Here is a 15,452-nt window from a genome sequence, read left to right as displayed (position 1 = left end):
AGCATGCTTCAATAAATATAATCTTGGAATATTCTTATTTCAAGTTACCTAAGTTCTCGGTTAACATAATATATGTATGTTAAACAAATTAAAAGATATCACAAATAGACAGTGGTCTACTTTGACTTGTAACACTTTATTTTTCTAAATTCATCTCACTCATAAACTCAACTAGTCACGAACACGTAGGCCTACACCAATTATTTATTATTTATCAGGGATTTGGGTCTCGGTAGATAAACTAGAACTGCTGTTGCCGCATCCAGCTTCCAATCATGATGCTGATGATGATGCTGGGTGTGGGTAGGAGGAGGGGGATCGCCATAGCAATAGTGACGTCACCTCCCTTGCTCTAATTGGAGGAAACCCCGTGGCTACAAGTCGGAGTTAACGGGCCAACCTAACTTATTTCCATCGGCCCGCCCCCATTCCCCGCGCTAAACGACTATTGGACGATTTTGCGTAAAATGACGCGTGACGGACGGAATTCGCGCGATCTGATTGGCCGACGGGCGGGATTAGCGACGTCCCACACTAACACTTTCGATTGTCTTTCTCTGGTACATTTTTTTCTTTACCATCCGAGCTCAAAGGCTATCAATCCGGTGGAGCGAACCATTGATCTAGAGGTGAGATGTAATTTAAAAAATGTCATCTCGTGTATGCTTGTAGTACGAGATTATATTTTATAGTAAAGCCTTTTATGTTATCGCAACGGACTGCATAATCGATTTAAACGCGCTGGTCGGTTGGGGGGCAGGAGGGGGTGCCAAAATGCGACCGAGTCTACCAGGAAAAAGGCTTATTTGCGTTAAACAGTAAAGCTAATATAAATGTACCCATTTTAAGGACGATTTGTTCCGTGAGACGCACATTAGAATGTAAAACATGACATTCTGTGTCAAATTCGCGCATAAAACAGCCCCGTGGCTGTGGCATGAAGGCGGGTCTATATTGGCTATATTAGTCTATTTTGTGAGATTTGATTTGCCATCGGTTGACGCAAATAGCATGTAGTCAAAATATAACGTCAAGTTTATATACACGAACACGTATATCTGGTGGTTCATGTAACGTTAGTCAAACAACGCCTCGCATCGTAGCCTCATTGCCAGCAGCCTCATTGCTACGGAAATCGGGCTTGATTTTATCGAGTCGTATTGACTCGGTATGAAGAAGATCGATGTACTGAACTGTAATGTCCTATTTTGAGTGTTTAATAGGTAGTTCCAACTAACGGTCCGTTTTAGAGATTTGTGCATGTTATTAAAGAGGGCTGGGCTAACGTTATAACGTTTGCACTGACACAGATGTGTTACCGCACACACCCTAGCCGTGTCTTCAAACCTAGCGAGCTGCCTACATAGGCACCATTTATGGCCATCGAAACCCCAAAATGTTTAGTAGGTAAGCAGCTTTTCAGGTTTAAAGACACATTTCTCAGCCGACCTGATTCCGAACGTGTTACGTTAGCACAAAAGAGCCTCTTTGAACAATGCATGGCGCCTTCACTGTTATAATTTCTCCCCCTCAGCGTCTTCAAGGATTAAACGGCGGTTCATTTGCCTCCTTTGACCGGTCGAGTGTCCCATAGACCTAGAAACACTCACAGACTTACAAAGCGACAGGATGGACAGAACAGAGCTTATCCAGAAGGCGAAGCTGGCTGAGCAGGCCGAGCGCTACGATGATATGGCGTCCTGTATGAAGATGGTGACTGAGGCCGGGACCGAGCTGTCCAACGAGGAGAGAAACCTGCTGTCCGTCGCCTATAAAAACGTGGTGGGCGCCCGGCGGTCTGCCTGGAGGGTCATCTCTAGCATCGAGCAGAAGACCGAAGGCAACGACAAGAAACTGCAGATGGTAAAGGAATACCGGGAGAAAGTGGAGGTTGAACTGCGGGATATCTGCAACGATGTGTTGGTGAGTGTGTTTTTACAATAGGGTGTAAAGGGGAAAAATTTTAGGGAGAATTATTGCTCTAGACACCGAGAGGTTGGTGGAAGCTAATACTATGGATAAATGGCAAAAAAGAGATCGTTTGCAATCCAGAATGAAAACGTAAGGAGGGGGTCATTTCCAGTGCAATATGCAAATATCGCAATGACGTCATTTGTGCTATTTAGGTTTTGCATGGGCTCGGTTAAACGTTGTAATTTAATTGTACAAACATTTTAATAAACACAGTAGTGTATAATTATATCATATAGTTACAAAGGCTTAAAGCCTGAACAGCATGTGTGTGTCAGAACGCAAGGAATTTGAATACAGTACTGGCTAGCAAGCTATATGCAATGATGTTCCTCGGTTCCTCCATTGGCCAAGCACACTTTGCACTACAAAGGACACGGCAGAGACTATGTCCTCCTTTCTGATAAAACAGCAGCCCAGTTTTGGCTCTCGCTGGAGACAGGCGTATATAAATGAAGGGGAGCATGTACAGTCTTGCAGAAGGACAGCTGTGGAGTTATTACTTTTTATATCTGCTATATGTAAAGATCAGGAAACTGTTAGTAACTCTGCATTTGATGTTTATCGTTTGCTTAACGCTCAGTGAAACCTCAGCCTTGATAGAATTACTATGACATCACAGAGAAGCGTTTCCTGTCGGACAGTAGTCCACAAAAGAAAATATTTGTTTTTTATAATCAACTCATGTGCCTGTCTGTCTCTTTACCTCCCAGAGGGAGAGATGAGATGATCAAAGTTCGGTAGTAGGTGTGTGTGCACTCAGGTGGACTTGAGTAGTGCTGTCTGAACTGTTAAAGGGGCTATGCAGTTCCTCATTTTTGAGGCTTTTGCTACTGGTGGAAAAACGAAACGTCAGCTGCTGAAACACTTTGTTTCTTTTAATACATTGTTTAATGTTGCCAGAAGCAGGATTGCGAAAACGGAAGCTATAGTTTTTAGATAATCTGAGAATGTTGTGGATTAAGACTGCAATTAATAGCCTATTTTTATGGTTTTCATGGCTGTGGTTTATAAATAATGTTTAATGCTGTAAGATTTTTTTTAGGTCTTCTGTAGCGGCTGACCAGAGTGTGTTTTTCAGTGGTAGATGCAAATACTAGAGGACATGATAACTGACATATGCATAGTACAGTTTAGTTTCATATACTTTGTGTCCAAATTGTACAGATCTTGGATATAATGGCTTTAGTTAAGAACATGGTTGTTTTGGCCATTTAACATAACTATTAAAATCAAATCAGAAATGCAATAAAAAGGTCATGTAAATTCAGAAATTGGCCAACTTTCACAAGTATTATGCTTGCTTTTTGAGTTTTTTAGACTCTAGACTGTTCTCTCTACATATTGTGAAACGCATGATTTGCGTAGTAATTGATTTGCTTTGTTACTGCAAGAATCCAACCAGTCTACAAAAATGAAATCTCACCACCCAAGCATTTAACTTGCCTTGAAGGCTCCTAAAAATCCAGAAAGTGCTTCACATTGAAAGAGAAAGTAGTTAGAGTCACTCTAGACTTCCTTGTTCCTAGTTTCCATTTGGTAAATCAGTGAAACTGTTGTCAGTTATTTTGTTGTAGTCCTGTTAAGATCCAGTGGAGAGCAAACTGTTCATGACTCATGGCTAGTTGGTGTGCACGGCTTTAGTTAGATCTCTAGCTTAATTTCCCAGCTCGTCTGTGAGGACTGAGGGTGTGTCTGTGACTCATCTCACTGCTGAGTCTACTCTGGGATCAAGGTTGGTCCACACCCCCACCTGACAGGCTTCCATACGCTGCCAGCTCTCACACCCCTCGGTCCTTCACTCAGAAGTGTGACACTGGATCATGGGTTTGAGTTATGGGTTAAAACGAGTATCTCACATTGCACTGTAAATTGCTTTGAATTAAAGTGTCTAGATAGATGGATAGATGCATAGAGTAATGCATGCACATAGACTGATAAACTGCCACTACTTACCACTAAAGGTTGGTATAAAAAAGGAAAGGGTCACTTCCATCCATGAGTGTGGTTATAGAAGTGTTATATTCTAGACTAAAAGCAGCAGGCAGGGTAGCATTGTCCTTGTTTCACTAGAATGGTCATTCATGTCTGGCAGCTCTATACTGAGAATCTTAGACCAGAGCAAAGAATAAAAAAATGCTCTGGCAGGCTTCCTGGACTTCTGCTCAGACGGACAAGAAGAAACAGGCCCTAATTCCTGAGAACGTTTTTTTACGCTCGTTTTGGCGTTGTCTAGGTCTCCTTTGACGTTTTCTGGTGCAGTCGATTCAAAATAACAGTACTGATAAAATGACCGTATATATGTCTGATTTTGGTCATTATTTTTCTTGCTGAAAATGATTGGTTGGAGGTGATGTTTTCTGCATGTCTGTTTTAACAGTATGTGTCATGTATACTTCACAGGCAGGCTGTGAAGTGTAGGAGGATAGAGAGGAATTTTAAAATCTTGATTGTAGATGGTCTAAAATGGTCTTAAAGTACTAGGGTAAGGAATGTTTTGTTGGCAGTATTGGGTATTTCCGTGGTAGTCTGTCCCATATTTTCTGTGGTTGTTAATCTGGTATTTACCCGTGCCTTAATGCTGCTGCTTTCACTGACAAAGATTACTGGTGAAGCAGACTGGTACTTCTATAATTCCAGCTCTAGAGACCAGTCTCTTAGACACAGAATAATCTTAATCCTGGACTAAAATGACGTTTGCAAGGAAATCCGTTGAAACTGATTCGAGTGGCAATGAAACTAATAGGGTGGTAATTTTATAATTTAGCCAGTATTGAAGATGCTCAGGTCGCTCACCTTGTGCTCTCATAGTTTGCATGGTGATTCAGACCTAATCGATCAACACAAAAAGTGTATGTTACAACTTATTCTCAGACTTTGTGTGCAGTGCCTGACGTGTACTTTTCTTTTCTTATAGGAGCTGCTGAACAAATATTTAATCGAGAACTCCACAAACCCTGAGAGCAAAGTCTTCTACCTGAAGATGAAGGGCGACTATTACAGATACCTTGCTGAAGTCGCCTCAGGAGATGACAAGAAAGGTAAGAATGCACAGCTGTCTGTTTTTGACTGGTGTATGAAGTAACGGAAAACTTTGAAAAGGGAAAGTTTGTTGATCAGTCTATATACAGACAAACCTTTTAAGAATTTCTCATTTTCATTTAATGTTTTTATTGCTCAGTTTGAGGGTTTAAAGGAGTGGCCTTCATTTGAGTATTTAGGTGTCTAATATGCATTGCATGTCTAAACAAGCCTTTTTTTCTTTCTGCAGCAACCATAGAAAGCTCTCAGGATGCTTACCAGAAAGCATTTGATATAAGCAAAACAGAAATGCAACCCACACACCCCATACGCTTGGGTCTGGCCCTTAACTTCTCTGTCTTCTTTTACGAGATCCTTAACTCTCCAGAAAAGGCTTGTGCCCTTGCTAAACAGGTATGTTTCAAGCTACATTATGGCCATACAACCATTAGAAGTGTATGGAACTTGTTTTTAAAAATATGTTTTCAAAATCAGGCTTTCGATGAGGCCATAGCAGAGCTTGATACGCTGAACGAAGAGTCCTATAAAGACAGCACTCTTATCATGCAGCTACTGAGAGATAACCTCACGGTAAGTAACAAACTTATTTTTTTAATCATTTAAGGTAAAACATTCTTACATATGGAGGTGTATTTGAAATAAAAGAATTCTTTGGATCAAAAAACAATGGCACGTTCATGTTTCTTTTTTCCTCTAGTTATGGACATCTGACAACGCACCAGATGAGGTAGAAGGCGGTGAGGGAGGAGAGAACTAGAACACGCTCCTTCAGAAAAGAAAACAACCTTTATACACATCTCCATTCCTAATCACTCCATGTCAGAATTTGTCCAGTAAAGAACAAACCGATAATTAATGAAGAGCTGTTTATGAAAATATAACATTTAGTCCTTTTCACAGTGCAGCTTTTGGGCAAGGAAAGAGATTTATTTGGGGGGGGGGGCCTTGTTCCTTTGTTTGTCTTGGCCTACCATAATGTGCAGTTTCTGCTGTAGAAGGTTATGACTAGAGTCATTTTATACAAACATAATCTTAAAGTAGTTAGTGGGAATTGCATTAAAGAATAACGTTAAATAATGACACTCATTTCGTCACAAATAGGTATGAAACAAAAAAAATTATTGCAGGGATATTGAAAGCATTTAGATTATCGTTGTCATATACACCTACTGTATCTGGTAATTTAACACCTATGTCACCTCAGCACTACCCAGGGTTGTGCGTTTCCGCTGAAATCAGTGGACAATCACATTTTCGGTAGTTCAATATGAAAATTTGAAGAAAAAAAAGAAATTCTGAACTATTGAAATGGAGTATTTCAAATTGCATTTTAGGTTTTATTTTGAAGCAGCGGTTTATAGTTTCTAGACAGACATCGGTTTATAAACGGTTTAATATATTTGTTTTCTTTTTAATGCAGTTGATTTTGGCCTGTTTAGTGTTCCCTTTGCTTTAATTTTATGGCAATCAAAATCATTCATAGATAAATCCATGATTTCTCGGGGCATATTATCATTATTAGGTTTGATCAATGCTATGTTTCAAGTGTTCAATACCCCTACTAGCATGCAGATCAATACTGACACGATCGGTGGCACAGTTTGGTAGTACGGTTCTCTTATAGTTTATTTCACCAAATGATCCACTCTGGAAATTACTGCACATGAAGCATGTTATGAGTAATATGAAAGACCAGGAAAGTGTGTCTTTGCTCTCTGATGGTATTGGTTAATATCGGTGTTGGTGGTAAATAATGTTGCCTGTGCATGTCTTTAATACAGCACACTACAATGGAAATCAATACCATATTGCCAATATTAAAGTTATCTTTAGTACTTCTTCAGTGGAATGTGCACAGGTGTGTGTTTGTCCTGAAAGTGTCATGATAGATTGGACCACTATACTATTTGTGTTTTGTTTCTCCTTTTTATTGTGTATGTGATTTTTCTTATTTCCCATAAATTTTAGTCTCACAAAAGCCTTGTGAAAATGTTTTATGCCCTATGTATGTTATGTAACATGCTTAAAAATGACATTTTATAAACCAGATTGCTGTTGTGGTCGTATTCCTTTTCCAAGTTTTTTGTTTAAAGAGGTTATAGTCATCTGGAAATCAAAGGCTTTATATATTTAGGAAATATAGAGACCCACATAATACGTTATGACGACAAAACTAAATGTTAGTATGAATTTTTACCAAATGTATTCGCACAGTACCCTTCCTTGTTTATGCTAGTAATTTAATATTTTCCAAGAATAAAGGTAATTGGAGCTTGTTTTACAAAATATGTAAAATATGACATACTTTAATAAATGTACTGTTACTCATTTTAAGAATGCCAATTTACAACTTATGCATAAGGGAGTCACTTCAAAATTCAACTCTTTGACTTTTCATAGTAATTTGTATTTATACTATAGATAGTCAAGGGGCAAATTTTGTAGTGAACTACTCCTTTAAGTGAAGAGTTCATTTAAATTGTTAACTGATGTACCACACACATATAATAAGAGTACCCTTTTATTTTAATAATATTGCCCATTTGTCAGTGTTCATTAAAATTAAAATATTTCCAAATTACATTGGGCCAATGTTTAAATATATTCCTTGACTTGACAGTGACATCTTCGTGTAGTTATAGACCCTTTCTACCAAGAACTTCTAAATAGCAGACATTCTGGAAAATAATTCGAGGTGTTAATTTCTACTGTGTTAACTATATTATATTGCCTTTTTATGTCGAGTTTTTTAAGGCTCGTTCACGCGAGCTTTTATTTTGAAATATAAACTACCAACCGGAAGTGAACATGCGTCACCGCTTAACGTCGTTTTCACGTTCACGCTGGGTTGGATTTTTAAAATGTTTAACAAAAAGCCTCGCAGAAATTTCAGGCAAAGGAAAGATGACTCCAGTGAGGAAGACGAGAACGAAAAAGTCGCCAACAGTGCCACTGCAAAGGAAACGGAGAAACCGAGCCACTTTTCAACAGCAGATTTAGCGCGAAGAGGGTTCTCAAGTGGTTCAAAACCACGAAGATCTGACTCGAGTGATGCGGAGGAGCCAGCTGTCACTTCACTGCAGTCTAAAGACAATAAACACTCATCAAAAACCAACACACTCAGCTTTCTCGAGGACAAGGATTGTAAGTATTTTACTGTAATCTCTCGTAAGCGCGTGCCTCTGTCTATAAACAAAGAAACGATGAAACTTTTTTAGCAGCCGCGGAGGGAAGTTCGTTTAAAGTGAAGCGATCAGGCAATAAAGAAGTGCTTTTCCAAGCTCGGAAAAAGGAGGACCCCCCTGTATCGATACCAAGATGTAAAGGTGCGTCTGTAGTAACTTAGATGTCGTGTTATTCATCTGTGTCTACTGCACCTAACACACCCCTTCGTTTGTTTTTAGTTAAGTACAATGTAGATGTCCGTGTGCAGTCTGACAGTGATGCTGAGGATGTGCAGCCTGACAGTGATGCTGAGGATGTGCAGTCTGACAGTGATGCTGAGGATGTCCTGCCTGACAGTGATGAAGGAAGCTCTTCTAACATCTCAGATTCATCCAGTTTGTCAAAACCACAGACAGGTACAACAGTTAGTGCTAATTTAATTGATTTGTGTTACAGTGAGCAAAGAAAACATGACACAGTGACATTTTTAATGCTAACACGTGGTGCATCTTAATACAAGTGTGATATGCATTTATTTGTTGTTTGTTCCAGTCACCATCCCAGATGCTAGAAAGATTCATGCCGCCAAAGAACAGAGAAGACAAGCCCGAGCCCGGCAAGATTACATCCCACTGGATTCACCCAGCACTCCTGGAAGTTTAATGGAAGAAGATCGGAGCGAGGCTGAGCAAAACAGCGATGATGACCCAGATGATCATGAACGCAGAATCGAGTTTGCACCCAAACCCAAGACTCTGAGAGAGCGTATGTCCGTGAAGATGGGTGAGGAGCATGTAAATGTGTAGCATTCTTTTCTGAGCGTACAATACTTCACGTGTTGATCTATGTTTTTACATTTTGTAGGGAGTGGTAGTGAAGACAGTTTTTCAGACAGTCAGGAGGAGGAAGACCAGCACATTTGGGAGGAGCAACAGATCGGAAAAGGAGTCAGTAGACACCAAGTGAGACCCTTCAATGTTACATTAAAGCTCTGTCCCAGAAACGAAAATACAGTTTACGTAGACCGTACGCAATCTAACCATTACTGAACTTATGTGACTGATTTGGAAAGCGTGAGACTTTGATGTTAACACGCAGCTCATCCACCAAGTACTTAGTAGTAATTTAAGACTTTTGTAAGTGAAATAAAACTTTTTAGAGACGTTATTCACATAATTCAACAGTACCTTCAAGTTTGCTTTTGTTCTTAGAAACGAAATCAGGCTTCTGTGAGACCAAACAGAAAAAAGAAATTGGACATCCCTGAAATACTTTCAGCAGTCAGCATTGATGTCATAAAGAAAAGAATTGTCGGAAAGTAAGAAATGCTTTATATTTCATCATTATCATGAATAACTTCAATACACAGTCCATTTGTATGCACCCAGTTTACAGTATAAGAAATGTTAAAAGCATTTTAAAGCACTTTAACTCATTATAATATGTAGATTAGATTCACTGAGGGAGGTGCACAGGGCACGGGAGGCAGAACTAAGGAGGATTCAGCTGGATGTGGAAATGGCCAGGAGTACTTTGGAGAGCCTCGAAAATCACGCTGCAGACGAGCAGCTCCGCTTCTATCGCACCATGAACATATTCTCACAGAACTTGCTGGAATGCCTGTCGGAGAAGGTTAATCTCTAAGAACGTGTGTCATTTAATATTATTAGATGCAGTATAAATTATATCTCACAGTGCATGCCTTATTTTTCAGATGGCTTTAATAAACTTGGTTGAGTTGGATATGCACAGTCTTTACATTGACCAGGCGGAGGCGCTGTTGAGTCAGAGAAGAGAAGAAGTGCAAGAGGAATCCACTCGAATTCAAAAGCTAACTTGTAAGATATATAGAAATGTTCTAATAGCATTTCTTTAGAAAAACTGCAGCATTATATAATATAAAATGTATTATAATTAAATGAAAAGCATATTTCTCAAGACAAAAAAAGGTTGAATGTTTCATTGTTACAGACAAACAAGCACACACTGTTACCTTCGAATTGTATCTACAATTTTTTTTACTTTATTTATATAAGTTTCACATTATATTAACTGTTTTGCAGAAATATTAACATGTTGAATGAATTTAAATTTTATATTTTACACTTGTGATTTGAAAGGAATCCAGTTCTTGAGTTTTACTCGATCCTGCCATCCATATAACTTAGTCTTATTTCCTAGACTAAACCGTTTTCCTATGCAAAAGTCTTTCTGTGTCTGCTCTTGTCTTCATAATATCGTATATTGTGGATGTCGTAGATAATACTGATTCACAAAGCAATGGTGACTCAACAGGAGGTTCCAGCCCAGCTCTGCAGAGGTGAGACACTTTCACTGCTTCTGAATGTCTTTTCTTTGAAATCTGAATTAAGATGCTTCTAATCCTTAAATTATAGTCTTCATGTTGTTTTATTCTTGGTTCCTCAATTCTTCATGTGTTTTCATGTCTTAGCTTGCTTGACTATTCTGAAGATGTTGGGTGCTTGCCGTCTGATTGGGAACCTGCGACTGCCCAGGAGGCGGAGCTACAAAGTAAAAGAGGTGAGGGAAGCTGATAAATGAAGACATTTGGTTATGTTTACATTTATATAAATTATGTTATAATTTAAACATCAAAATTGATGTGTTCCTGCATCCAAAAACACTGAATCAATTTCATTTAACAGCTGACCTGCTGAAAAGGTCTCAGGAAATATTTGCTGATGTTCAGACAGACTTTTGGGACGTGAAGAAAATCCTATCTAGATTTGATGAGTGGCGTGTCTCATTTCCTGAATCCTACAACAATGCCTACATTGGACTGTGCCTTCCCAAACTTCTGGCCCCTCTGATTCGACACCAGCTTATTGGCTGGAATCCACTTAAGGTGCAATATTACATCATGCCTATAAATGACATCACTATTTATATTTATGAGATTATACTGTACTGTATTCTGTATCTATATATCACTGTAGAAATTAAACGGAATAAGTAACACTTATATACAAATATACTGTAAATCTAGTTTAAGATTTCCATTCGTTCATCAGTGACTTGCACTCAATGTGATTCTTGGCATGTATTTGTATTTCAGGCAGAGGGGGAGGACTTTGAGGCGTTACCGTGGTATTCTGCTGTTGAGAGGTTCTGCCATGGTCAGGGTTATGAAGAATCGGAGAACATGGATATGAAGACACTGCCCACCATATTCGAGAAGACAATCTTATCCAAAGTTCTAGGTGATTCTTTTGCAACTACAAGTGTACCTGACTGAATACTTGGATGCCTTAATGCATAGTAATAACAATAATTATAATAAAATGTAATAATCTTCTATTAAAATACTTGTTAGAATTGTTAGAAAGCAATAACATATTTTTTATATTAAAAAACCTGAATGTACATGCACATTTGAACCTACCGAAGCCGCCATTACTTGCTCATAGCATAAACATAAAAATTATTTACTTTTATAATACTACAGGCTAATGTTATATTTTTATACATTTTTATTTAGGTCAGAAACTATGCATGCATACATACAGCATTGAGACAAACCGAGAATCACACTAAATTTAATATAGACAAGTCTGGGTAGCAGGTCTTTGGTGCGCTTTAAATGCATGTATCTTATATCTTGAGTTTGGGAACAGAACATTGGCCAGATTGATCTAATATATTCGTCTGATTTTCCATTAAGGTTGTCAAAATGCCTTGTTCGGTCTTTCCGGTTATTGATTTTCTAGCTACCAAAAACCATGATGTAACCTTTTGAAAACGTATCTTAATGTTTCGGGCAGGTTTTGTGGAGCTGGTGTGGGACCCTCTGTCTTCACATCAGTCTAACAACCTCACCACACTGTGCAAAAGAATACAGGATGACTATTCTGTATTTGATGGTGAACAAAGCAAACCAGTCAAGGTATTGTTCTACTACACCATTTCACAGTTTTACAAATGCATTTTAGGGATAGTACAAACAACCTCTTGTTTTGTCTCATAGGCCTTTGTAGAAGCAGTGATTCAGAGACTGAGAAGTGCAGTAGACAATGATGTCTTTGTCCCAATTTACCCCAAAAAGTAATTTGTTTTATTTGTTTGTTTTGGAAAATCAGGGTTTGGCAAAGCTGTGGGTTTTGCAAGATTAATGCAGTCTGGTTAGTTTGTGTATGCTGTTTATGATTTAGTACATGGTGCCTTGATCTGATCCGAAAATGTTGTATTTGTTGTACGTTTAAGGTCTTTAGATGACAAGAGGTCACCACAGTTCCTGTTTCAGAACAAACAGTTTTACTCTGCTGTAAAGGTATGACATTTCCCTTCACGGAGTCATCAGTGTACTACATATTTATACACCACTTTTAGAATAACTTTCTTATATAAAATCTTAATATTTATGTATCATATAAAATGTCATCTTAATAATCTTAAATATTGCACATCAATGTTTAGGTTGTCCAGTTAAATTTTTCACATTCTGTTTCAGATGCTTGGTAATATGGCTTTGTGGGATGGATTGATTCCGGAGCAGATTCTTAAAGAACTGATGTTGGAAAAACTCCTGGGTCGTTATTTGATGATAACTGTCCTTAATGATTCTAGTCCAAAACATACCGTCCAAAAATGCAAAAAGGTGCATATTCAGATGACTTCAATATAATCTCATGTGAAAATGTTATCTACTTGAAATGTTATCGTCGGACTAACGTTCATCTGTATAAAAGATTGCAGATTGTTTTCCAACATCATGGTTTATGGATGTGAACGATGGGTCGTCTCTACCTCAGCTACAGAACTTCAGAAAACATCTTGAACAGGTTGCTCACATGATATGCAAGGACAGCAGTGATCCCATCAGCACTCGGTAATGTACAATATAGCCGTTTTCCACATGATGCGAAATTATTCAGTATTTGTGGTACTGAATAGGTACTTTATAACTATACAGTATGTATAAGGTATGTTTAGTCAGATAGTGTTAATTAAAAGTTTCTAATATAGTTATTTCTTTATACCTTCCAGAGAACCTTTATCTGAAGTCTTGTGTTTACTTCAGAACATCAAGGCACACGACAGTATTACGACTATGATAAGCAAATATCATTGTGAAGATCTGTTGAAAGCTCAGTGGCATCCATGATCATTTTAATATATGTTTAATATGTACATGTATAGTGAATAAAATATTTGGTCCGTATGGCTGTAGTATGTTAATTCAATTGTTGTTTTTTTAACCTCCTTCCAAGACATAATCCACTACATTTTATTATTACAGTTTTTCTTGATTGCCAACACTCAATTCATGAAACAATTCACCATTTTCTGACAACTATAAACACATTCTCAGAACAATTGGGCATCCTAGAATCATCTAGTGGGCTTTATACTACTGAAACATACAGTTTAAATACAGTACACACTTTATATGAGAGAAATTTCACAGTCCTGTATCCAGAAAACTTTAGCATGTGTACACCCTAAAATTTGTGATTGTGAAGTTTACATATTCGTATTTGTAGCCGTTTTTACCTGCTCCGTATTTCTGCAGAACTCAAAGTAAAAAAAATCTGCTATAGTATACTTTTACAAAATTGGGCCAAAGCCATATTGTTTATTGCTTCCTATTGACAAATCACTTTACTTTTTTGGTTCCTTTATCATCTCTTTAGCTTATTAGCTTGCAATATTGGCTGTTTATTAGTACTTATAAAGGAAATATTAATGCATTATTCTGTGTGACTATATTCTACATCTCTTTATCCTACTCCATACCTAAACGTTACAACTACCTCAGAAAGTATTAATATGCAGTAAATGAAGAATTGTTTAGTTAATAGTGAATATATGTACCCCGTACTAAAGTGTTACCCGACTAGTTTTTATAGGTCTATTTCTAATAAGAATAAATTCAGTAAATTGACTTGTTTAGTTTTTGTTGCATGTTTCCTCCCTGCCGACATGTCTCTGTGGTTCCTGTTTACAAGGATGACTAATGTCATCATGACCTGTAAACAAAACCCTTGTATTTTATTGAATGAGCCCTTAGAGAATACTTGCATATGCAGGATGCCTTTCTATTAAATGAGAGTTGCACAAATGAATCGTGTTTATATATGTGGCAGAAGAGATTCAGAGCATAGCCTACTTACATTTTTACCTTCATGACTATTAGGTCAAGGTTGCAGGATACAAAACTAGTAAATTGCAAATGTTCTGATCGGAAAGTCTGTTAAGACTAACATTTTGCTGTGAGAGTGGAAGATCTAACACCTTTAGACTAGTCTGTCACAGCCATGTGAGGTTTCACTTTTATTCTATTATGGTGATAGAGTTCATGAGGGATTCCATTACTAACAGTTTCCATGTCAGCCAGTAACACCTGCTATATTTTCAATAAACGTAATGTACTTCGAGGAAGTGCATTTCTCCATTATTCTTGCTGTGCAATGTTTAGTTTAGTTTTGTTGACCCCTGAAGTGGGGCTTTGTAAATGTAATAATGGGATTAAAAAGCAATGTAGCAGCAAAGAGCTGTTAAAAAATAAAGAGGGAGAAGAGAGGCAAGTGGTCTCTTCTGAATATGCTGACTACTGTGTTTTCCGATTGTAAAATGGGTGAAGAATTGTTTGTGCAGTGCAAAAAGGAAGCAGAATTATAGCCAAAAGAAACTTAAATTCTAAAGAAGAAAGTCTTTGAGCGATATGATAGCTATATTTTTTATAAGTTATTATTTTCCTTTTGTTACCTCACATTGCTAGTTTTGTGTAAGCAATTTATGTCAATTATGTTAATAATGTCAATTTTCTTTCGCTGGGACTTTTTGGGAGTTATTAACATTTAACCAAAGCAGTTGAATTATCGTTTCTGTCCTTTTTAAGCTGTTTATGACGTTAAGATAACATGGTATAAATCAAGGACCAAACACAAAGATATGACCCATGTAGAAGAGCTGAACAAACAGTTTTATGATGTCCCTGGTTGTCTATAAAGGCGCCTTGAAGCATTTCATATATCTTGTTTTTAACATTATTTTAAAAAGGGGAATTCTCCAGTATTAATCACATTTTCCAGATAACTACCAAATCCTGCCTGGTTTTGTTGATTTGTCTTAGTCAATGTGGAATTTCAGATATAGCGTATGTTCGTGTTGTATGAGGTGGTGCTAAATGATTCATAACATAAGCTGTTAATGTAGCTTGAGCCACACATACTGTATGTATAGGGTACATCAATGGCTAAAGTTACATTTATAAATAAAGTATTGTAACAGGAAGGTAAAGCTCGATGCCAATG

General features: G+C 37.7%; 2 protein-coding genes across 5 annotated transcripts; both read left to right on the top strand.

Annotated features, from left to right (window-relative positions):
* The first annotated feature begins 434 nt into the window (after nt 1-434).
* On the top strand, nt 435-7,593 carry ywhaqb (tyrosine 3-monooxygenase/tryptophan 5-monooxygenase activation protein, theta polypeptide b). Of its 3 annotated transcripts, XM_079458009.1 has the most exons (7): nt 942-1,223; nt 1,311-1,407; nt 1,535-1,923; nt 4,889-5,012; nt 5,243-5,406; nt 5,488-5,583; nt 5,711-7,587. In XM_079458009.1, exons 3-7 carry the CDS (start codon nt 1,630-1,632, stop codon nt 5,768-5,770), a joined length of 738 nt encoding a protein of 245 aa, XP_079314135.1. In that variant the 5' UTR covers nt 942-1,223; nt 1,311-1,407; nt 1,535-1,629; the 3' UTR covers nt 5,771-7,587. The 3 variants fall into 3 exon arrangements, with proteins under 3 accessions (XP_079314133.1, XP_079314134.1, XP_079314135.1); XM_079458007.1 differs by lacking the exons at nt 942-1,223; nt 1,311-1,407 and adding an exon at nt 435-629 and having other exon boundaries at nt 5,711-7,593; XM_079458008.1 differs by having other exon boundaries at nt 624-1,407.
* Nucleotides 7,594-7,781: 188 nt separating this feature from the next.
* Nucleotides 7,782-14,079, top strand: gcfc2 (GC-rich sequence DNA-binding factor 2). 2 transcript variants are annotated; one of them, XM_079458457.1, is made up of 18 exons: nt 7,782-8,157; nt 8,232-8,339; nt 8,418-8,594; nt 8,731-8,961; nt 9,043-9,140; nt 9,390-9,496; nt 9,627-9,810; nt 9,893-10,016; nt 10,438-10,498; nt 10,631-10,719; nt 10,845-11,044; nt 11,255-11,399; nt 11,961-12,082; nt 12,164-12,240; nt 12,400-12,466; nt 12,647-12,793; nt 12,885-13,024; nt 13,183-14,079. In XM_079458457.1, the coding sequence occupies exons 1-18, from the start codon at nt 7,875-7,877 to the stop codon at nt 13,298-13,300; spliced, it is 2,478 nt and encodes an 825-aa protein (XP_079314583.1). In that variant the 5' UTR covers nt 7,782-7,874; the 3' UTR covers nt 13,301-14,079. The 2 variants fall into 2 exon arrangements, with proteins under 2 accessions (XP_079314583.1, XP_079314584.1); XM_079458458.1 differs by having other exon boundaries at nt 7,818-8,157; nt 8,235-8,339.
* The last annotated feature ends 1,373 nt before the right edge of the window (nt 14,080-15,452 follow it).

Source organism: Barbatula barbatula (genome assembly GCF_947034865.1).
Source record: "Barbatula barbatula genome assembly, chromosome: 6".
Lineage (NCBI taxonomy): Eukaryota > Metazoa > Chordata > Actinopteri > Cypriniformes > Nemacheilidae > Barbatula > Barbatula barbatula.
This window is presented reverse-complemented; position numbering and strand designations above follow the sequence as displayed.

Coding starts and splice junctions, on each gene's coding strand:
- ywhaqb (XM_079458007.1), top strand. CDS start 1,630: ATGGACAGAACAGAGCTTATCCAGAAGGCGAAGCTGGCTGAGCAGGCC. Junction 1,924..4,888: donor ATATCTGCAACGATGTGTTG/GTGAGTGTGTTT, acceptor CTTTTCTTATAG/GAGCTGCTGAACAAATATTT. Junction 5,407..5,487: donor CTTGTGCCCTTGCTAAACAG/GTATGTTTCAAG, acceptor TTTCAAAATCAG/GCTTTCGATGAGGCCATAGC.
- gcfc2 (XM_079458457.1), top strand. CDS start 7,875: ATGTTTAACAAAAAGCCTCGCAGAAATTTCAGGCAAAGGAAAGATGAC. Junction 8,340..8,417: donor ATCGATACCAAGATGTAAAG/GTGCGTCTGTAG, acceptor GTTTGTTTTTAG/TTAAGTACAATGTAGATGTC. Junction 9,141..9,389: donor AAGGAGTCAGTAGACACCAA/GTGAGACCCTTC, acceptor TTTTGTTCTTAG/AAACGAAATCAGGCTTCTGT.